Source organism: Pristiophorus japonicus, chromosome 1 (genome assembly GCF_044704955.1).
Source record: "Pristiophorus japonicus isolate sPriJap1 chromosome 1, sPriJap1.hap1, whole genome shotgun sequence".
Lineage (NCBI taxonomy): Eukaryota > Metazoa > Chordata > Chondrichthyes > Pristiophoridae > Pristiophorus > Pristiophorus japonicus.
In genome coordinates, this window is record NC_091977.1 from 131,900,331 (window position 1) to 131,923,448 (window position 23,118).

Genomic DNA, 23,118 nt, shown 5'->3' on the forward strand with positions numbered 1-23,118 from the left:
AAATGTTTTCGTAGGATGGTCTCGTGGCCAATGCCCAGTACAAAAAAGTCTCTGAGCATTTGCTCCAGGTAGCCATCAAACTTACATTGTCCTGCAAGTCACCTTAGCTCGGCGACGCAGCTCGCTACTTCCTGACCTTCAGATCGCTGACACGTGTAGAACCGATACCTCGCCATCAGCACGCTCTCCCTTGGGTTAAGATGCTCCTGAACCAGTGTACACAGCTCCTCATATGACTTATCTGTGGGTTTCACCAGAGCCAGAAGATTCTTCATGAGGCTGTAGGTCGGTGCTACGTGGACTGTGAGGAGGACCGCTCTCCTTTTTGCAGCGCTTCCTTCTCCGTCCAGCTCATTGGCTACAAAGTACTGGTCTAGCCGTTCGACATAGGCTTCCCAGTCCTCATCCTCCGAGAACTTCTCCAGGATGCCTATAGTTTGCTGCATCTTTGCGTTGGATTCGTATTCTCGTCGCCAGTTATTGTGTTCCTAACACAGATGAGGCTGCACACAGGGAGGTTAAAGTAACAGTGACCTCAGTCGTTAATAAGACACTCCAGAGTGAGGAACAGGCCTTAGGAGCCGGCTTATATACAGTGTTCCCAAGGGATGCTGGGATCCCTTGGGACTTCAGGGGATGAGCTCCCTGGTGGCGGAACATGGGAGTGCATGCTTTACAGATACACAACAGTTTATATCCTCAGGATATCCCAAACTGTTTCACAGACAAAGAATTACTTCTAACATGTAGTTGCTATTATTATTATTAAGAACATAATAATAAGGAGCAGGAGTAGACCGTACGGGCCCTCGAGCCATCTCCGCCACTCAATAAGATCATGGCTGATCTTCGACCTCAACTCCACTTTCCCGCTCGATCCCCATATCCCTTGAATCCCCTCGAGTCTAGAAATCTCATCCTTGAATATACTCAACAAATCAGCATCCACAGCCCTTTGGGGTAGAGAATTCCAAAGATTCATAACTATCTAAGTGATGAAATTCCTCCTTATCTCAGTCTTAAAAGGCCAACCCCTTATCCTGAGACAATGCCCCTTAGATCAACACTCTCCAGCCAGGGAGAATATAGGCCAAAATGCAAACAGCAACATCCCACAAATAGCAATGGGGTAAATGTCCATTTAATCTGTTTTTGGTGGTGTTGGTTAAAGGATAAATGTTGGCCAGAAAACTAAGAAAACTCCCTGATCTTCTTTAAATAGTACTATGGGATCTCTTATGTCCACCAAAGTAGGTGGATGGGGCCTTTACATAAGAACATAAGAAATAGGAACAGGTGTAGGTCATACGGCCCCTCGAGCCTGCTCCGTCATTCAATACGATCATGGCTGATCTGATCATGGACTCAGCTCCACTTCCCCGCCCGCTCTCCATAAGCCCTTATCCCCTTATCATTTAATAAACTGTCTATTTCTGTCTTAAATTTATTCAATGTCCCAGCTTCCACAGCTCTCTGGGCAGCGAATTCCAAAGATTTACAATCCTCTGAGAAGAAATTTCTCCTCATCTCTGTTTTAAATGGGCGGCCCCTTATTCTAAAATCATGCCCTCTAGTTCTAGTCTCCCCCATCAGTGTAAACATCCTCTCTGCATCCACCTTGTCAATTCCCCCATAATCTTATACGTTTCGGTAAGATCATCTCTCATTCTTCTAAATTCCAATGAGTAGAGGCCCAACCTACTCAACCTTTCCTCATAAGTCAACTCTCTCATCCCCAGAATCAACCTAGTGAACCTTCTCTGAACTGCCTCCAAAGCAAGTATATCCTTTCGTAAATATGGAAACCAATACTGCACGCAGTATTCCAGATGTGGCCTCACCAATACCTTTGTTCAATGTCTATTCTGAAAGGTGCCATCTGCAGTAATACAGAACTCTCTCGTATTGCTTTAAAATGTCAACCTAGATTATGTTCTCAAGCTCTACAGTGTGGCTTGAACCCACAAGCTACTGACTCAGAGGCAACACTAGATTTATCTTGAAACACCACACTTTTGTGTGAAACTTTGTTAAATACGTTTTGGAAGTCTAAGTACATCATGTCCCAGAGAATGTAACTCGTGAAGTTGAGAATTAACACCGTGTGTATCACATTGCACAGATGAGGAGGAGCAAGTGGTGATGCCGGAGAATAAGCAGGACCTGCCCGCCCAAGTGGCCACATTGCAGCCAGCATTGATCCCTGTACTTTGAGAAATGCAGCAGTATAGTGAGATTGGCCAACCACGTCATGCTACTGTTGTTGTTCAGTGAGGAAGGATATTGAAATGCTGCCCAATGTGTTATTCATGTGTTTGATATATTTGTGGGCAGCACATATAATGCAGATGATCACTATAGTAGCCTGGAAGAAGGCAGAGATAGAAAATTTGAGGGTGTTCATGACCTTGACCGCTAATGGTAGTGCTGTCCCTATGATGCAAGTTGGTGGCAGGTGTCCTTGCAGTAGATGGCACAGCTATGCAAGTGTTTTTATGCTGGCTGAGAGCCTATGGAGGCAAGTGCTCTTGTTAATTATTGTGTAGGTGTGCCAGAGCCTGTATGGTTGGTAGCATACTAGTGGATACAGGCAGTCAAGTTTTGTTGCCAACGCAACCCCCTGGCATGCCTTCTTCCATCGTGTATCACTTCAACCATAAACTGCTGCATTTGAAGCTCTTGAAAGCAAACCCATCATTAATATTAACTTGACTTGTCAACTGGTATGAAACTTTGTGGTTTGCCGCTAGATCCCTTCTCGATCCCTGAGTAGGAGTTTGTATTGTTAAGGACCCTCTCATTCATAAGTCAACGACTTGACCTATTCAACAGTTCCTTTCGGTATGGAGCTTCCTTATTTGCCCACTTAAGATGGCTAAACAGAGCTCATAGTGCAATCCCATCCTAAACAGTCAGAGCATCACATGAGCCACCAGAAACATCAATTCTCATAATAAAATGAAACTCCTATACATTTTGTGTAAGAGCACTTATGCCATATTAACAGGCTGACTGAAAGATATTGCGCTGTGTGGATCAAGTAAGGAACTGGTGAAAGGGATTCCCAACTGATTTTCTGGTTCTCGCCCATCAGCCAGAAAATTTAACCAATTTTTCAGGACAAGTATAACCAGCTTTTTCACTAAAATTAGCAAATGGAGGAAAATATATCCAACCATTTCTACTGCTTGCTTCTGCACTGGAAATCCCACTGCGTTTTAACAATCTATCATTGGGCTTTTTTAGTACATAAATAATTAAAGTTGCCTATAATCAATCAATCTAACAGTCCTTTATCTAACAAGGGAATAAAAATAATAATTTATCTCACCTGCTTGCAGAACCCCAGATTCTGTAATCAAATAGCAGGCCAGAGCATCTGAGGTGACTCTGCCTCTTATTTTCCTTCCCTTTCCATTATGTCGGAGTTCAACATGGTATTTTTCTTGGATGGCCAAAATTGGGAAGTCAGTGTGTGGGAAATTAAGGTTACAAATCCATACCATATCTTTTTCTTTTGTATTAATGCCTTGTGATCTATTGCACTGCACCTATGCCAAACATGCAATAAAACACAATTTTTCATTAATAGCAAGATCACCTGAACAAATGTGATCTCACTAAGCTGGTGTTGTATCATTATAACTAAAGCCTGATTTCATTTAGTTAAGGGAAACATTTAAGTTATAGAATCAGAGGGAGTGAAATTGCCCCGCGCCCCTGATTGGGGGCAGTAACGTGTAGGGCTGGGACTTTTCGCGCCCGGTGTGGACGTCCCGCCGCCACCGCTGAATTGGGCTTACTGCCCCTCAAAGGAAGCGGAGCGCAATCTCCGGTGCTCAATTTCCTTTGGGGGCGGGTCCCAAGGCGCTACTGGGGCAAAATGTTTAGCGCAATGCAAATGCTCCCCGTAGCACTGACGCGCTTCAACGCCCCTCCCCTTCAATTAAAGGGGAGGGCTGTTGCGAATGCTACACGGCCTCTGATGACCGCCACTGGGTTACCAGGGCAGCGTGTGACTGGGCCAGCAGCTTGGCACCCAAGACAGAGTGCTGGGCTGCACGATTGCAGCCTGGACCATGCTAGGGCTGCCATCATCGAGCCGACCCGAAAGTCGGCCAACAAAAAAAGATAGCGGGCCAGGGCACTGGTGCCATCCCCTTTAATCAGCGCCCCGAGAACGGATGTCTGCCAGCTTCACGACCCGACTAACCAGAAATTTCTGTAACCTCCTCCAGCCCTACACCAATGTTCCCTCTAAGCTGCGCCAATCTGCAAGGTTTCTGCAGGCTGCTCACCGGCTTTTCGATTACAAATACTGCGCATGTGCAGAAATTTAAAGGAAACGCCCATTAAAAGAAACAGGCTACACAAAACAAATCGCAGCTTATAGGGAACACTGCCTACAACCCTCCGAGATATGTGTGCTCCTCCAATTCTGGCCTCTTGAGCATCCCCAATTTTAATCACTCCACCATTGAACCTGTGCCTTTAGCTGCCGAGGCCCTAAGCTCCTGAATTCCCTCCCTAAACCTCTCCGCCTCTCTACCTCCCTTTCCTCCTTTAAGATGCTCCTTAAAACTTACCCCTATCATCTGCCCCAATATCTCCTTGTGTGGCTCGATAAATTTTGTTTGATAACTCTCTAGTAAAGCACTTTCGGACATTTTATTATGTTAAAGGTACGATAAAAATGTAAGTTGTTGTTGTTTATAAAGGTTTAGTATAAATTCCTTAAATTTGTACTCCATGAAGGAAAAAATTGATCGCTCCATTCGGGGGCGGTAACTTTTGAGAAACGGGAAACTTAGTGCCAGGCGCTAATGTTTCCCCCCTCTCACAAAATTAGCTTTCCTGCTCCCGGAAGGAAGTGGAGCGCTAAATCAAGCACTCCATTTCCTTCTTGGAGTGCTAAAGGAGCACACGCTGCAACAACGACTATTTCTAAAGCCAAAGAACCCGCATGCATTTTTAACAGCCTGATCAACTTGTCCTGCCACCTTCAAAAACCCCCAGGTCTCTCTGTTCCTGCACCCCCTTTAAAATTATACCATTTGGTTTATATTGCCTCTCCTCATTCTTAGTTACAAAATGCATCATGTATATACGTGATGCAAAGACGTTCATCCATGGTGTAAAAGACTGGCTTACACGGAGACACAAGAGAAACTGGAACACTTTAGCCTTTAAAAGAACTACTGGGAGGGGCCCCAAGATATGAAATGGTATAAGATAAGAACATAAGAAATAGGAGCAGGAGAAGGCCACACAGCCCCTCGAGCCTGCTCCGCCATTCAATAAGATCATGGCTGATCTGATCATGGACTCAGCTCCACTTCCCTGCCCGCTCCCCATAACCCCTTATCCCCTTATCGTTTAAGAAACTGTCTATTTCTGTCTTAAAGTTATTCAATGTCCCAGCTACCACAACTCTCTGAGGCAGCAAATTCCACAGATTTACAACCCTCTGAGAGAAGAAATTTCTCCTCATCTCAGTTTGAAATGGGCGACCGCTTATTCTAAGATCATGCCCTCAAGTTCTAGTGTCCCCCATCAGTGGAAACATCCTCTCTGCATCCACCCTGTCAAGCCCCCTCATAATCTTATACTTTTCAATAAGATCACCTCTCATTCTTCTGAACTCCAATGAGTAGAGGCTCAACCTACTCAACCTTTCCTCATAAGTTAATCCCCTCATCGCCGGAATCAACATAGGTATAGTAAATCCAGTGCGCTACTTCAACATATGCCAAAATACCAGAAGGCTAAAGCAGTGAAAGAACAAGTTAGGACAGATGTTAGGGAGATTCTCTTTGAACAAAGAGTGATCAACACTTTGACTAGTGTCCTGAGCAGGGTAGTGGAAGCAGAATCATTCAAAATACCATTAGATAACATGGTAGGAGAAATTTAACTTTTTGGATGAGTGAGCTAAGATGAGTCAAAAGGCTTCTCTTGTCTGTACCTATCTTTCAATCTTGTACCAAGCATTTCTTGTGTACATTCCACCATTGAATGATACTCAACGGCAGACATATTGACCAATTTTCTCCCCCCTTTCCTAACTCAATGGCACCGAGACCAATTAAAATGTCCCCACTTCTACATCAACTGAAATCAGCCTAACTCAGTACAGGCAGATGATTGAATCTGGAATATTCCATCATCTATATGACTCAGTATCATTATTCCTGAGCTATTACCCAGTAATCCATCAGGGAAGACCATATAGATATATATATCATCATCATCAAAGGCAGTCCTTTGGAATCGAGGAAGACTTGCTTCCTGTTGTGTATGCAATAACTCAATAGACTGAATACTGCAAACTCCAAACAGGTACAAAACTGGCTCTACTTTATTAGGGCCCAAAGTGATTACATTACAAGATGGCTGGCCCTTTATACCTGGGCCGCACACACGTGCGCACAGCCCAATGATCTCCGACAGTGGCGCCACCTGGTGGCTAGTAAACCGAAGCATACATACATGACAATATCCCCCTTTAAGATATTGGTAACGGTCTTTTTTCAAATTGAGACGGTCCGGGACTTTCTCCTCCCACGTTGAACATCTCAGTTCAACTCCAGCCTTGGGCGAACTTTCTGAGTCTGTTATGACTGGGGGCTGGGTAGCCGATCTGATGGAAGTGGCAATGACCACGTCAGAGATTGAAAGTCCAGATTCATTGATGACAGCGGAGTCCTCTGATGACTGAGGGTAGGTTGGTTGGTCACTGTGTCTTCCTCAGACTGTTCCGGTTCATCCGTGTGCCGCAGCTTTATCTGACTGACATGTTTCCTGCATGTCTGCCCATTCTTGAGCTTAACGATAAACACTCTGTTACCCTTCTTGGCCATAACAGTACCGGCGATCCATTTGGGACCTTGACCATAATTCAGTACATACACAGGATCATTGATAGAAATGTCGCATGACACAGTAGCGCGATCATGATACCCTTGCTGACTTTGATGTCTGTATTTGACACGATTATTCAAGTCAGGTTTGGCAAAAGAGAGCCTGGGGTCTTGAGACCTCTCCATCAATAGTTCAGCAGGGGAGATTCCGGTAAGCATATGGGGTCTTGTCCTGTAACTAAGCAATATGCGTGACAAGCGAGTTTGCAGTGATCCTTGAGTTACACGTTTCAAACTCTGCTTGATGGTTTGGACCGCATGCTCTGCTTGTTCATTGGATACGGGTTTGAATGGTGCTGACCTCACATGTTTGATACCATTGAGTTTCATGAACTCTTGAAACTCCATACTGATGAAGCAAGATCCGTTGTCGCTTACAACGATGTCAGGCAGACCACGCGTAGCAAACATGACATGAAGGCTCTCAATGGTACCTGTGGATGTGCTGGATGACATGATTGTACACTCTATCCACTTGGAATAAGCATCCACCACAACTAAGAACATCTTTCCCAGAAAGGGACCTGCAAATTCGATGTGGATCCTGGACCATGGGTTTAGATGGCCACGACCACAAACTCAGCGGCAATTCCGCTGTTGCTTTACTAAGCTGCATGCAAGTGTTGCACTGATGCACACATGATTCCAGATCAGAGTCAATTCCTGGCCACCATTCATGAGACCTGGCAATGGCTTTCATCATGACAATACCGGGATGCATGCTATGTAGATCATGCACAAATTTATCTCTACCTTTCTTGGGCATAACAACACTATTACCCCACAGTATACAATCTGATTGAATGGATAGTTCGTCTTTGCGAGGGATGTAAGGTTTGGACTCCTCACACATTTGCTTGGGTATGGCAGACCAATCACCATTAAGGATACAACATTTCACAATCGATAATATCGGGTCCTGGCTGATCCAGGTCTTAACTTGTTGGGCCGTGACAGGATTTCCTTCACTTTCAAAAGCATCCTTGACTAACAGTAGGTCTGCCGGTTGTGGCGTTTCCACTTCCGGTGTGGGCAACGGCAGACGGCTGAATGCATCGGCACAATTCTCATTGCCAGGTCTATGGCGAATGACATAATCATAGGCAGATAGTGTCAGCGCCCACCTCTGGATGCGGGATGATGCATTGGTATTAATACCTTTGTTTTCCGAAAACAATGAAATGAATGGCTTGTGATCTGTTTCCAGTTCAAACTGAAGACCAAAATGATGCATTTTTTTAACCCCATACACACAGGCTAGTGCTTCTTTCTCTACCATGCTGGAGGCTCTTTCCGTCTTTGACAAACTTTTTGAAGCATATGCAACAGGTTGTAATTTGCCCGAATCATTAGCTTGTTGGAGCACGCAACAACTCCATATAACGAAGCATCACAGGCCAATACTAGATGCTTACACGGATCATAATGTACCAGCAGCTTGTTAGAGCAAAGCAGATTATTAGCTTTCTCAAAAGCTCTATCTTGAGATGCACCCCCAACGCAGTGGTCGCCTTTTCTTAGCAGCATGTGCAGTGGCTCTAATAAGGTGCTCAATCTAGGTAAGAAATTACCAAAGTATTTGAGTAGACAAAGGAACGAACGCAGCTCTGTCACATTCTGAGACTTGGGTGCATTTTTGATGGCCTTGGTTTTCGAGTCCGTAGGCCTGATAGCGTCAGCAGCAATTTTCCTCCCCAGGAATTCGACTTCTGGTGCCATGAAGATGCACCTCGAGCATTTCAGTCCGAGTCCCACTTTGTCCAGATGATATAGAACCTCTTCCAGGTTGTTCAGATGTTCGGTGGGGTCACGAACTGTGACCAGTATGTCACCTTGGAACACGACGGTTCTAGGGATGGACATCAGTAGACTCTCCATGGTCCTCTGAAATATGGCTGCAGCCGAGCAAATTCCAAAAGGGCACCTGTTGTAGATAAACAGTCCTTTATGAGTGTTGATGCACGTAAGTTTCGACGTATCGACCAGCTCCTGTGTCATGTCGGCCAACATCAGATCCAGTTTTGTGAACGACTTCCCCCCGGCTAGCGTTGCAAACAGGTCATCACCCTTTGGTAACGGATATTGATCTTGTTTTGAAACTCAGTTGATTGTAACCTTGTAGTCTCCACAAATCCTGACAATGCCACCACTTTTCAACACGGGAACAATGGGACTGGCCCATTCGTTAAATTCGACCGGTGATATGATCCCTTCACGCTGGAGTCTGTCCAGTTCGATTTCAACCTTGTCCTTCATCATGTACGGAACTGCCCAAGCTTTATGATAGACGGGTCTTGCATCCGAGTCCACGTGGATCTGCACCTTCGCTCCCGTGAAATTGACGATGCCTGGTTCAAACAACGAGGGGAACTTACTCAGCACTTGAGCACATGGAGTATCCTCCTCCGATGACTACGCTTTGATCTCGTTCCAGTTCCATTTCATTTTTTCTAACCAGTTCCTGCCGAACAGCATTGGACCATTGCCTGGAACAATCCATAAAGGTAAATTGTGAACCGCACCATCATATACGACACCTTGATTACTGCACTGCCAATCATCGTTATGAGTTCTTTAGTGTGCATACGCAACTTGGCATTGACTGGACTCAGCTTAGGCCTCACAGCCTTAGTATCCCACAGCCTGTCAAATGTCCTCTGGCTCATTATTGATTGACTCACACCCGTGTCCAATTCCATCGATACCGGCACACCATTAAGTTTTACGGTAATCATTATTGGTTGGCTCTTTGTTAGGAACGAATACAGTCCATACACTTCCTCCTCTGGTATCTCGGATTGCATATCCGGATCTGCGCTCTACTGGTCATCATCCTCCACGTGGTGTGTCGCAGCACGCTTGCTCAGTTGCGGACACATGCGGTGGAGATGTTCCACTCTCGAACGGCCTTTACAAATATACTGTTTAAACCAACACTGATGATGCCGATGATTTCTCCCACAATGCCAACACGGTGATATGGGATTCATTCCCGTTGGCGGACTCTGAGCAGCCACAGGTTTTGCGTACGCATTCGGTTAGGCCCTGCCATAGGCAGCTCTGCTCATAGTACTTGCCGAGTTCTGATTTTTCAATTATATCTGCTTTAAGCTTTTGTCCATCGTCATGCATGATTGGGCAATCGTGATAACCTTGCTCAAATCCAGCGTCTCCACCGCCAGTAGCTTACACAGGATCACCTCCTGGTTGGTGCCGATTACAAAGAAGTCCCATAGCATGTCTGCCAATGCAGTTTCGAACTTTCACGGTCCAGCTAGATGTCTTAGGTCAGCAACGAATTCCGATACATGCTGACTCTCGGAACAAACGTGCGTATAGAATCGATACCTTGAGATGATGATGCCTTCATCTTGTCACGTAGCAGAGCACACAATGTTTCATAGTCCTTGTCCTTTGGACTTAAGGGCGAGAGGAGATTCTTTGAGTCCATAGATTTTTGGACTGCAAACCGTGAGGAGCACCGCCCGACGCTGAACTGCGTCTGCCTCTTCCTCCATTTTGTTGGCCACGAAGTATTGGTTCAAGCGGGCTACAAAGTCTGCCCAATCTCCTCCCTCCACGAATCGCTCCAGAATTCCAATTGTGCTCATTTTTGCATGCGAAGATTCTTGTTACCTTGTCGCCAAATGTTGTGTATGCAATAACTCAATAGACTGAATACTGTAAACTCCGAACAGGTACAAATCTGGCTCTACTTTATTGGGGCCCAAAGTGATTACATTACACGAAGGCTGGCCTTTTATACCTGGGCCACACACACGTGCGCACAGCCCAATGACCTCCGATAGTGGCGCCAACATCCAAGCATACATACATGACACTTCCACTCTTAAAAGGAGTCCTTAGGTGGCTGAACAGTCCAATACGAGAACCACAGTCCCTGTCACAGGTGGGACAGATAGTCGTTGAGGTAAGGGGTGGTTGGGACAGGTTTGCTGCACACTCTTTCCGCTGCCTGCGCTTGATTTCTGCATGCTCTCGGCGATGAGACTCGAGATGGTCAGCGCCCTCCCGGATGCACTTCCTCCACTTAGGGCGGTCTTTGACCAGGGACTCCCAGGTGTTAGTGGGGATGTTGCAATTTTTCAGGGATGCTTTGAGGGTGTCCCTGTAATGTTTTCGCTGCCCACCTTTGGCTCATTTGCCGTGAAGGAGTTCCGAGTAGAGCGCTTGCTTTGGGAGTCTTGTGTCTGGCATGCAAACGATGTGGCCTGCCCAGTGGAGCTGATCAAGTGTGATCAATGCTTTAGTGCTGGGGATGTTGGCTTGGTTGAGGACACTAATGTTGGTGCGTCTGTCCTCCCAGGGGATTTGTAGGATCTTGCGGAGGCATCGTTGGTGATATTTCTCCAGCGACTTGAGGTGTGTACTGTACATGGTCCATGTCTCTGAGCCATACAGGAGGGTGGTGTTGAATCTCATCGTCAATGTCTGCTCTTGTTGATAAGAGGCTCCCGAGGTATGGGAAATGGTCCACGTTGTCCAGGGCCGCGCCGTGGATCTTGATGACTAGGGGGCAGTGCTGTGCAGCGAGGACAGGCTGGTGGAGGACCTTTGTCTTACGGATGTTTAGCGTAAGGCCCATGCTTTCGTACACCTCAGTAAATATGTCGACTATGTCCTGGAGTTCAGCCTCTGTATGTGCGCAGATGCAAGCGTCATCCGCCTACTGTAGCTCGACGACAGAGATTGGGGTGGTCTTGGACCTGGCCTGGAGACGGCGAACATTGAACAGGTTCCCACTGGTTCTGTAGTTTAGTTCCACTCCAGCGGAGATGTTGTTAACTGTGAGGTGGAGCATGACAGCGAGGAAGATTGAGAAGAGGGTTGGGCGATGACCCTGATCCAGACGTGGATTGGGTCTGTAGTGGATCAATTGGTAAGGATCATGGCCTGCATGTCATTGGAGGATGGTGACGAACTTTTGGGGGCATCCAAAATGGAGGAGGACTCTCCATAGATCCTCGCGGTTGACAGAGTCAAAGGCCTTTGTAAGGTCGAAAAAGGTCATGTATAAGGGTTGGTGCTATTCCCTGCATTTTTCTGCAGCTGACGCGCTGCAAAAATCATGTCCATTCTGCCCTTTAAGGGCCGAAATCCGCACTGTGACTCCGGGAGGAACTCCTCAGCCACAGGGAGAAGACGGTTGAGGAGGACTCCAGCGATGACTTTCCCAGCGGCGTTCGGGCCTTCAACTCTACAGCAGTGGGTCTTCACCCCTCCAGCGGTGTTCAGGCCTTCACCGCTCCAGCGGCGATCGGGCCTCTTCTCCACGACAGCGTCTGGACCTTCCCCACAGGTGACCTCCTCCTCACTAGCAGATGCAGAAGGAAAATATATCTGCTAAAGGACTCGAGAGAATGCTACCATACAAGAGAGAAAAAATGATGTAGACTGCAAGAACTATGCAGGAAGGGGGATGTGACAATAAGTGTAATACTTATCCATCTGTTCAAGAACTTTATAAAATGCTACCAAAGGATGAGGCTATAGCAAAAACAAGGTGAGAAAATGGTAGCTGAAGGGACAGTGCTAAACTCATTGCAAGACATTAGGAGACAAGATAGTGAATTACAGGGCAGGAGGCAATAGAAAGTCACAGGGCACCAAATAGGGTTAAATGCGAGAGTGAAAATGGATATGGGGGATACCAATCAATGGCAACCAGCCATTATAGTACAACCAAAATACAAGGAGGAATTTCTATTGAATCTCAATAAAGCCACCAAAACCTACAAGCCACGATTTCTTCATACTAACGGCAGAACATGCAACCTGTAGCTCTCTACAGCTATGTTCTCTTCCATACCACCTATTGCTTTATATGCAGACTATAAATATACTCTCTGTGTAGTTACTGTATAGTTGCATAAGATGGAGACTTGTTTACACTGTGTATATACTATGCTGGCACCACTAGACGGTACAACTGGTGGAGACCGGGGTTTTGTGCCCTGGTGGCAGGGGCTGTATAAAAGGGGAGCCACCATGCAGCTGCCTCACTCTGGAGTTACGAATAAAGGACCAAGGTCACTACCGTTTGAGTACAACACATTGCCTCGTGGAGTCATTCATAGGTATATTACAGACATAACAATTGGCGACGAGAATACGGACTTTCATGCAATTATGGCTACCTTTGGCACACTAAAAGACTTCACAGAGGGTGATGATTGGGATGCCTTCACGGAAAGGCTCGAGCTATATTTCATGGTAAAAGACCTGGCAGGGGAGACGGACGCATGCGCGGAGAACTGCAAGGCTATACTGCTGACCAGTTGTGGACCTGAGGTCTTACCGCCTCATCAGGGACTTGCTGGCACCCACGAAGGCCAAGGATAAGACATACAATGAGCTGAGTGAACTAATTTGCGACCAACTAAAACCAAAAGAAAGCAGCCTGATGGCCAGGCACAGATTCTACACTCACCACAGACTTGAGGGCCAGGTGATTGCAAAATATGCTGTCGACTTCAGGAGACTTGCGGCACCATGTAATTTTGGCACTCACCTCAACGAAGCATTGCAAGACATTTTCATTATGGGAATTGGCCACGAGGGCCTTCTTCAGAAGCTATTATCTGCCGACACCACAGTCAACCTGCAGAAGGCCATCAGCATCTGTCAGGCATTTATGACCTCGACCTGCAGCACCAAGCAAATTATTCAGCCTGTGGACTCAAACCCGGCAAGTACTGTACACAGAATGGTGCCTTTCACAGGCAAGGCTGTAGAACGTGGCTCTGCCCAGGGCAGAGAGCATAGACCTCAGGGTTCTAGAACTCCGAGTCCATCGAGAGGTGCTAATCAAGTAGCACCATGCTGGCGTTGCGGAGGAAACCATAGGGCTCACCAGTGTCAGTTTGCTGAGTACGTATGCAAAGCCTGTAACACGAAGGGCCACCTCCAGTGTATGTGTAAAAGAAATACGACTCACTGTCTAGCAGAGGAGTCAGTAGATGACTTTGAATCCAGCGGGGAATATGATGATTTGGCCAGAAAGGCAGCTCAGCCCCAAAAGAAGTGTATGGAATGTATACCTGCACCACCGATTGTTCTCCAGTGAAGATGGAAGTCGAGATAAACGGCGTTCCAGTCTTCATGGAAGTGGACACGGGAGTGAGCCAGTCAGTGATGAGCCAGGGTGCCTTTGAGAGGCTATGGAACGAAAAATGGCCCGAGCTGGTTGCAGTATAGGAGAAGTTGCGCACCTACACCAAGGAGCTGATCCCAGTCCTTGGTAGTGCAGATATAAGTGTAATCCATAATGGCATGGTGCACAAGTTACCTCTGTGGATTGTTGCAGCTGATGGTCCAACGCTACTCGGAAGAAGGTGGATGGGAATGATCCAATGGAAATGGGAAGACCTCTTCACTTCAGCAATCGATGTCCCCCATGCTCAGAGGCAGAGCAAAACCTCACCTTCGCTTGGGCCAGGCACCAGAGAACAGACCAGCGCAGCACCTGAGGCACAGATCATCCATCACGACTGCATGGCAATGATCCGACTGGAACAACCTAAAAGTACCTTCCTGGCTCCAATGGCAGGACTCCTGAGGAGGAAGATTGAATTCACAAGCACTCTTCCAGCTTTTGTGGCAGAATCGCGGGAGAGAAGGATCAAGGCAGTCGACCTCGAGGACAGAGGCAAGATGGCGTTCCTGCTGTAGCGAGGGGCAGCATGGCTGAAAAAAAATATGGCCAGCAGGGTTCTCTTAAAGGAGACCTGCAACCAACTGAACTTAAAGTGACATTGTATGCATGGCAATCAATGTAACGAACCGATTAAGATTGTGAACAAAATATTGTTGTAAGATGTCGGGAATAGAGTGTCCCCAAAAGTAGCAAGCGAGCAAATTCGGGAGGGTGAAGGCACAGATCCTGATACCCTGCCCCAGGTCTATCCCATGCTGTAGGCACCCGATGGCAATAGTCACCATGGACCTGGAAACGAAAGCGGCGCTAATACGCGCAGTCGGCCGCCATTGCCCTCCACCCAGGTGGAGACGGCGCAGCCCCTAGACCCAGTCACTACCTCGGCCATGTCTGGGAGCGAAAGGTCAGAACCAATGAGTTCCCCAAACGGGACCTGGAACAGCCAGGTTCCCAACACCGTTAAAGAGCATGCAGAAGATTCTGCAGCCTTCAAAGGAGGACAGGGAGGCCACACACATCTGTGGCTCTGCCCATCACTAGGCAACGGCAAAGGCCCCGAGTCCTGGCAAGGTGAGCGAACCAAGCCCACCCCACTAGCAGGGGGCGCAGCGCCTCCATCAGACGACTAGGACCCCATCCGGTTGCTCTGGAACTAGCATCCTCGCATACCTGTACTGCTACCTCAGTACTGAACCATGAATGCAATCTACCCAATCCTGGTGCACAACCGTAAAACGTAATGGATGTAAGTCACTGAACCAAGATGTCACGATACAAACTGTAAAAAAAAAAAAAGTTTTTTTCTTCCTTTCTTTGTACTTGCACTGTATCTGATCCTGTATGTTATTGTAACGGCCAGCTGCATGATCTCGCTGTGGGTGGGGAGGTGGGGGGATGTATGTAGCCATGGACACACACATGGATCACACCCAGAACCCACTGGTACCTCCACTGCATCATAGAACCATCCAAACTGGTAACCACTACCCAACGTTGTGGCAAAAGGACTTGGGGGTTAACAGGGAGAGAGCCAAGCCAAAGCACAGCCAAGATGCAAGGGCTATTGGCACTTAAGTCTGGGGAGGGCTAAGACAGAGCGCATAGTGTAAAGGTAATTGGCACAAAGCACTTGGGGGAGAGTGATGTTATATATGCAGCCTATAGATATACTCTCTGTGTAGTCACTGTATTGTTGCATAAGATGGAGACTTGTTTACCTGCTGTACTATCAATAAGGTTTACACTGTGTATATACTATGCTGGCACCACTATAGGGTGCAACTGGTGGAGACTGGGGTTTCCTGCCCCGGTGGCAGGGGCTGTATAAAAGGGCAGCCACCATGCAGCTGCCTCACTCTGGAGTTACGAATAAAGGACCAAGGTCGCTACAGTTTGAGTACAACACATTGCCTCGTGGAGTCATTCATAGGTACATTACAGACATAACACCTACCACCTCCCACCATGAGGAAAGACCAAAAAGAGAAAGAAAAATAAATCACAGAGAAACAAGCAACAAACACAGTAGAATTAAAAGAGGCATGAACACAGCACAGCCAGCTTACTGTGAGTAACACCACTGAAGATCCATTAGTTACTTTAATAAATGTTGTGGTTTCATTCTTGATAACAGGAAGACATATACTTTGTCTAAAGGAGTTTCTTTTGATAAGCGTATCACTGAATTTCATTTCTTTTTATGCCAACATGTGCAATTTATTTTCTTCAAAATCACAATTTAATAAGAATGTCTGTGTTGGCAAATTTGTCCTGAATTGATTTATTTTCAGAAGCATTATAATATTTTGATGCACATCAAAGATTAGGGATGAAAACTATTACCACTTTAAAAGACATCAGGTAAAATTGACACTGGCTTTTCCACATTAAAGTCCCTATTGTATTGTAACCCTTTCCTAAAGATGACAGGAATAAGGTGTTAAAAAAATTAAGTAGAGCCAACAAGGTCACTCGTAAGTAACGCCTTTAGATTAAAAGAAATCTATTTTCCATTCTGACCCCGAAACCTCTTCAATTAATTACAAAAATCTATTTACACAGTAACCTAAGTAAAATCAATCAGTTTGTTGAAGTGTTTCCATGAATCTTCCTGATGTTTACAGTATTGCAGCAGCAGATGTCTGCGGTGTATTGGTACATGGAACAGGTAAGAGTGTGTTAGCCGAGTTTCATAAAAGTTTATTTTTCGGATTTTATTCTATGGAGCCCATCTAATACTGGAGGATGTAGGCAATGACTTCAGGTTCATTTTGTCTGTATGAACTCTACCAAATACTTTGGGACAATGTATCATTTAAAGCTTCAGCGCCCCTATAAATATAAGGGTAAATATTCCCAGCTTGGCGTTGAAGTGGCAGGACAGGAGTGCAGCGAATTTTATTGTGGGCAACCTGCGCCAAATTTTATAAAGTCAACCTAATTAATTATGTATAGCCAACTCCCGGAAGGATTACTGCTCTTAAAGGCTGCAGTTGCCATTTAAGTGGACTCCTATGGGGAGAAGTTCAGGAGCGTCCCATTTGAGATGCTAACTTTTGAAAGCTGGAAAAATTAGCCAGACGCTAGTGATTCTCAGCTTTCTCTAAATTCAGTGTTCGCGCTCCAGGAAGGAATGGAGCACTAAATCATGTATTCCACTTCCTTCCCGAAGCGCTAAAGGACAGAGGCCCGTGCAGCACTGCCGCGATCCGAGGCTCCTTCTCTCCCTTACTGAGTAGGGCCATCGCTGCAGGCTCTGCATTGGGACCAGTTAGCTGGTCCCCGACGGCAGGCACGATCCAGTCCGATCAGCCCCATGCACTCCAGCAGAGTGCCGAGCTGATCGATCACGACCGAAGAAGAATGTAAAAAATTGAAATATTACATTGCAACAATTTTTATACTTACCGCGCCAACATCCCATTTAACTTGCAGCCCCGAAGCACCTGGCCTCCCAAACAACACCTCCTGCAGCTGTTGGTGCTGTCGCCTGGCAATGCTGCAGGGGACGGAACCAAAGTTCAGGTCCGGGGTGCTACCGGTGCGATGCGCAGGACAATTACATCATGATCGCCGGGCGCAGGAGATCGTGGCGCAATGTGTTACCGCTGCCGCAAATCTCTTGGCCAATTTAGCGGCAAGGCTGAAGAGGGTAGCTTTAGTCTACTAAAAGTCATCTTTGCTGCCTGGCTTCTCCATTGAATAGTCCAAGCATGCAGAATGTCTTAAGATGAAGACATCATGACTGCCATATGGGAAGCAGGAATTCACCTGCATGATTTTACTCTGCTGGTCACTGGCCACCTGTACATCCATGGAGTGCAAACCCTTGCTGTTCATGTCAGGTCCCAAGTAATAGTTTGGAATGAGCCTGAGGCAAGGCTCAAGGTTGTGGTGACATTGAGTGCTCCCAGCAATGCCTTCCCAAAAGGAGATTGTCTGAACATCAGCTTAGAGCAGATGTCACAAATCTGTCTCTGCCACCTTGGTGAAGTGCAGCCTGCAAGGACGTTTTCCATGGAAATTCCCAGGTTAGTATGCCTGTATCTGTCGGCAGAGCTGTGTGGATAAGGATAGGAGAGGCAATCTGCCTCTCATGCAATTGAGACTGCCTTTTTGTCCTTTTTTTTTCCCTCCTTCAAATAACACAAAAAAGAGAGGAGTGTCCATTGCAATTCCCAGATCCCAAATTCTGCTTGTAGCAATGATAAATCCTGCTGGCAAAACTTTGGGGCAAAAGTCTGGAAAAATGTACAAAATACCAACAATGCTGAACTCTTGGTCTTCTGCCGTGCCTGTTAGCCAATGGCGGCGGAAAGCACTTTCGGGTGGGTGGCAAGCTTCCAGCACCCCGCCAGGACATTCTGTGCCGGTTTCAAGGGGGTGCGGAGCATTACCGACCAGAAGTGGCGAGCCAGCGTGCAACACCCCTGCTTCTTCCCCCGAGGCCACGCTTGGGTCGCTCCGAGGCCGCTGTTTAGCTTGGGATTTTCACTTGCTCAACTGGCCTAACACCATAAAAGAGGTGTGAAACGCCTCCCTTAGCACCCCGCTCCAAACTCAAGGCCCAGTTGATGAAATTTGCAGCAGCAGACACAAATCATTTGCCAACTTAAAATTTACTGCCCCACCTGGGACAACGCTGCAACAGAGGCGCGACCGAAATTCTCCCCCCAGTGTCAAAAACCCAAAGTTCAATCCACGTTCATATGTACCCCAAGAAAACTCCTTCCTCTTTAAGCAGCAAATTCCTCAGGCCAAAATATGTTTGCCCTTTATTGTCTGTTTTATACCACTGATTTCAACGCATTCACTGCAAGAGTATTAGGTCATTGTGGCTATTATTAAAATTGAGCTTTCACCCATTTTCACCCACTGTAGCCTGGCCTAAAACGTTAAGCAAAAGATGATGTGTGGAACACAGTGGGTGAAGATCTGCCAACAATGATTTCTGTCTGGTTTTCCAACCTTTGATTGCCAATTCTCCACTGATGCCACCAACCATGAACAGAAAATTTACTCTATTATAAATTTGTTTAAAATACTTTAGGGAAATCCATGTTTCATGACAAAATCTGTACAATGAGATCCTCGAGGTACAGAGGAACTGTTTGAATGGAGCATGTCCATGATGTGCCCTACCCCCCTTTTGAAACTCATCAAGACAGTAGTTTTTAGCTGGGAAAAAGGACTTTTGCAACATAAAAATAGCTGCTGCTAAGAAGTTGCTGCATAGCACATGAACCTGCATGCTAGAATTTTCCCAATTAAATGAGCCAAGTTCTTTTAGATTGTCCAGATATGGGATTTTTTAGTATGTGGCTCATTGCCCATGATGCCTGTTTTTGTCTACCGATGCATATCAGTGTGAGTTATTCTGAGTATGCTGCAATGCTAAGACTCTATTTTCAGCTCCCCAGCACTTACCCACAGATTTCCAATCTGAACAGAATAAAAAAGTAAGCAAGCAAATTCCCAAATTCTGGCATGGAGTTCACAGTCACTAGGGAGTCACCTTGTGCTCCACTCAGATCTTTATCCTGACCTGCATTAGAAAAACTGGAAAGTATGCTAATTAGATAGATTAGCACTGTTGGTTAATTGTTTCCTTAAACAATAACAATAACAAGAAACCTTCAGGGTGAAATTGCCCTGTGCCCCGATTAGGGGGCAGTAACTATCTGGGCTCGGGACTTTCTGTGCCCAATGCAGAAGTCCCGCCCCTGCTGCTGAATTGGGCTTACGGCCCCTCAAAGGAACCAGAGCACAATCTTGTGCCTTCCACTTCCTTCAGAGGCGGTTATTGGGGCGCTACTAGGGCAGTGAGGGAAGCTGACGAGCTTCAACATCCCTCCCCTTCGCTTAAAGGGGAAGGCTGCTACACACTCTGCAAGGCCTCTGCTGGCCTCCACTAGGCCACCTGGGCAGAGTGGGACTGGGTCTGCAGTCCGACACCCAAAATGAAGTAGGGCTGCACAATGGCAGTCCGGACCACGCTAGGGCTGCCATGGTTGAGCCGACCAGAGAGTAAGCAATCAAAAAAAGATGGCAACCAAGGGCGATAGCACCATCCCCTTTAACTAGCGCCCCGAGAGCAGATGTCGGCGTTGACATCTGCTCACAGCAGCCTCACGGCCCACAGGGCATGTCTCCCTGCGGGGCAGTAAGGGGTCGGCTCGGGCCGGTGAGGGGTCGCCACGCACGGTGATGTCGTCATCGCCATTTGTGCAGCGGCCCGGGGCGCTAACCACTGGGTGCAGAGCTGCCATGGCAGCACCTACGCAAATTCCCAGGAGACGGTAGTGCCTCCCCTACCCCGGGCAAAAAGTCTCATCTGCCCCGTCAGCACCCCACAAAGGCGCTAATGGGGCTTTAAAAAAAGGCAATTTCACCCCGCTTGTTTGTTTTGTAAGAAGATTGAAGAGAAAATATGATGCCACTATTTCTAAAATTTGTGAACATAGGTTACATTAAATGACTCTGGTTCACCACTGGGGAACTAGGACCTGACCTACTACCAACCTGCAGGGGAATTAAAAGAGCCTTCCTCATCACCAGGGAGTTTGGACCTGCAGCCCATACCAACAGGGAACTTGGACCTGCATCATTCATCAGCAAAGATCTACACACACAGGGGTCGAAATTCGGTTTCTTACGCCACCCATTACCGCCAGAGAGAGGCGGTTAATGGGTGGCTAAGTATTTACCGTCGGCGCCGACCATGTACCGCTGCGCGCTCAGCCGCCACCCACGTGGTGATGTCATCGAGCGTGCAATGCCCCCTTGCCGCCAACGCTCTGAAATTGGGTAAGTACGGTGGCCTTACCGGCAGGCGTTTGTACAGCCTGGAAAAGCTGGCTGGACATCGGGGATCCCGGGGCGGTAGCATCCAGGGATCAAGGTTAAGTGTTTATGGGGGTTTTTAGCATTTAGGTATTAATAGGACCAGTGGGAAAGTGTGGGTGTGGGTAAGGGAAAATGTTTTAAACGTTTTTTTTTCTTTTTTTTAAACTCTCATACCGGCAGCCTACCGCGGGAAATTCTAGGCCTCCTGAAATGCCGCTCCGTTGATGCCCGACGATGAGTGTGCAATGCCACTTTTAGCGCTGCTCTCTCATCTTTGGGCGGCAAAACTGAATTCTGCAGTTTGAGGCGGCATCTATCGCCTGCTGTTAAAATCAGCATTCAGCGGTGTCACCGCCTCAAAAACGGCGGGCCCGAATTTCGACCCCACAATAACTACATGGAATTCAGATTAAAATAAAATGATTTACAGTACACAAAAACTTGCTATGACTATGGAGAGAATGTTGTTCAGCCATGAAAAGGATGAAGCAGTAAATTATCCTCTGTCCAACATTGGTACCATTATTAAAAGGGTAACTCGATTTAAATTAAAATGAATAAACTGCAGCAAAAGACTTTCTCAAATATCTGAATCCATTATGTTTCTGCACTTTCTACAGTGATTAGTTATACCACAGATGATTGAATAAGTACAGCTGCTGTGTCTCAAATTAAGCCGTGTAACTGACTGTGATAACATCTGCCACACTGAAAATTCTTCAGGAGATGCTGCCGATAGTTTGGCCTAAAACAGGTAATTGCTGTAACTTGTTAAGATTACTTACTTAAACGGTTTCTCCCCTGTATGTGTCCGAATGTGATTGTTCAATGTTGTAGCTCCAGCAAAGGCACGTCCACAGTAGCCACATTTAAAAGGTCTGTCACTGGAGTGGGTGACCACATGATTCCTCAATTCTGAAGGCTGGGAGAAGGACTGAGAGCAGTGTCCACATTGGTAAGGCCTGGAAGACAACCAGTCATTTGTCAATAACGTTGTAATCACATGCGAACTGTTAAAAAGTGTCTTCTACAGTTAATAAATATGCAGTCTATCATTTATCAAATTAAACAAGGCAGATTTTATTGTATTAAATTAGAAATATATTTTTATTTATAAAGCTTTCAATGTCATTTAATATTGAATTCATTTCACTCATTCAGGTACTGTTCATTTGCTGTTCTTGTATTTTCTAATATGTTCTCTAATTATAATATGTTCTCTAACTAGGCCATTAGCTGAAATGACATACCACTGCTATATACGGTGCGGGGGTGGGGGTGGGGTGAGGGGGGGTGAGGTGAGGTGAGGGTGGGGGCGAGAGGGGTGGGGTGGGGGTGAGAGGGGGGGTGAGAGGGGTGGGGTGGGATGAGGGGGGGTAGGGGTGGGGTGGGATGTTGGGGGGGGCGTGGGGGAGTAAGTGGTGGGGTGGTGGGGTGAGGGGGTGGGGGTTGGGGTGGGGTGGGTCCAATCCCCTGGGGGAGGTCTGATCCACAACCCAGGCGAAGGCCAGGCTGATGGTGGGAGAGCTTGAGGGGCCAGGAGGAAGCACTTCTGCCTCCCCTGGCCCACAAGTATTACGCCCCAAGGCGGAGGCCGCCTCATTGCAGCTGCGGGCCAAGCTCTGGATTCCCAGCTGCATGCAGTAAAAGCAGGTTACAGTAGAGGCTTCAGGCCTCATTATAATATGTAAATTGCCAACCCGCCTCTTGGCAACGGGTTAGCAGCCCCACTCCACATCCCCCCCACCCCCACCATCCCTCCTGAGTAAAAGGTGAAAGTGGGTGGGTTGGAGGCGGGTTGGGATCAGGGTTCACATTTTTCAACTTTCACTCCCCCCCATGCTCCAATCCACCCATTAGTACCTCTGAAAATTCCTTCCAACATTTCAAAACTTTTACAACATTTTCAGCCAAAAATTAAAAGAAAATATTTGTATAAACTCCACATCTGATTTAGGTTTATATTGGTAATGGAATACTAGTACTACACACAGTCAAATTATATGAAGCAAGTGGAGTGTTATGATTAACTGTGGGATGCATTATGATTAGTTTTTTTATTTATTGCATTCTATTGGATTGGCTTTGTATATTATAGCTTACCTATAAAAGTGCTTAAGCAATAAAACACCTCAAGTTGACAGAATGTCAATGTAAATAGGCAGTGTATACTTT

At 46.6% G+C, this 23,118-nt stretch overlaps 1 protein-coding gene and 1 long non-coding RNA gene across 4 annotated transcripts in view; one reads left to right on the forward strand and one right to left on the reverse strand.

Moving 5' to 3' along the window:
• Nucleotides 1-23,118, reverse strand: part of prdm6 (PR domain containing 6) — a 312,582-nt gene that overhangs the window by 42,326 nt on the left and 247,138 nt on the right. Inside the window, exon 1 of one of the 2 annotated variants that reach the window (XR_011593629.1) lies at nucleotides 17,506-17,611. Coding sequence is in view for 1 of the 2 variants with exons in the window: in XM_070883225.1 (XP_070739326.1) it covers nucleotides 21,729-21,905 (177 nt within the window). In the remaining variant the exon portion in view is untranslated. Of the gene's footprint in view, nucleotides 1-17,505; nucleotides 17,612-21,728; nucleotides 21,906-23,118 lie in introns of those variants that run through there. The other variant, XM_070883225.1, reaches the window with a different exon arrangement.
• LOC139265801 (uncharacterized) overlaps nucleotides 17,679-23,118 on the forward strand; it is a 57,090-nt gene continuing 51,650 nt past the window's right edge. For both annotated transcript variants that reach the window (XR_011593631.1, XR_011593630.1), the window contains exons 1-2: nucleotides 17,679-18,128; nucleotides 21,564-21,697. This is a non-coding gene — a long non-coding RNA (uncharacterized lncRNA). The remainder of the gene's footprint in view (nucleotides 18,129-21,563; nucleotides 21,698-23,118) is intronic.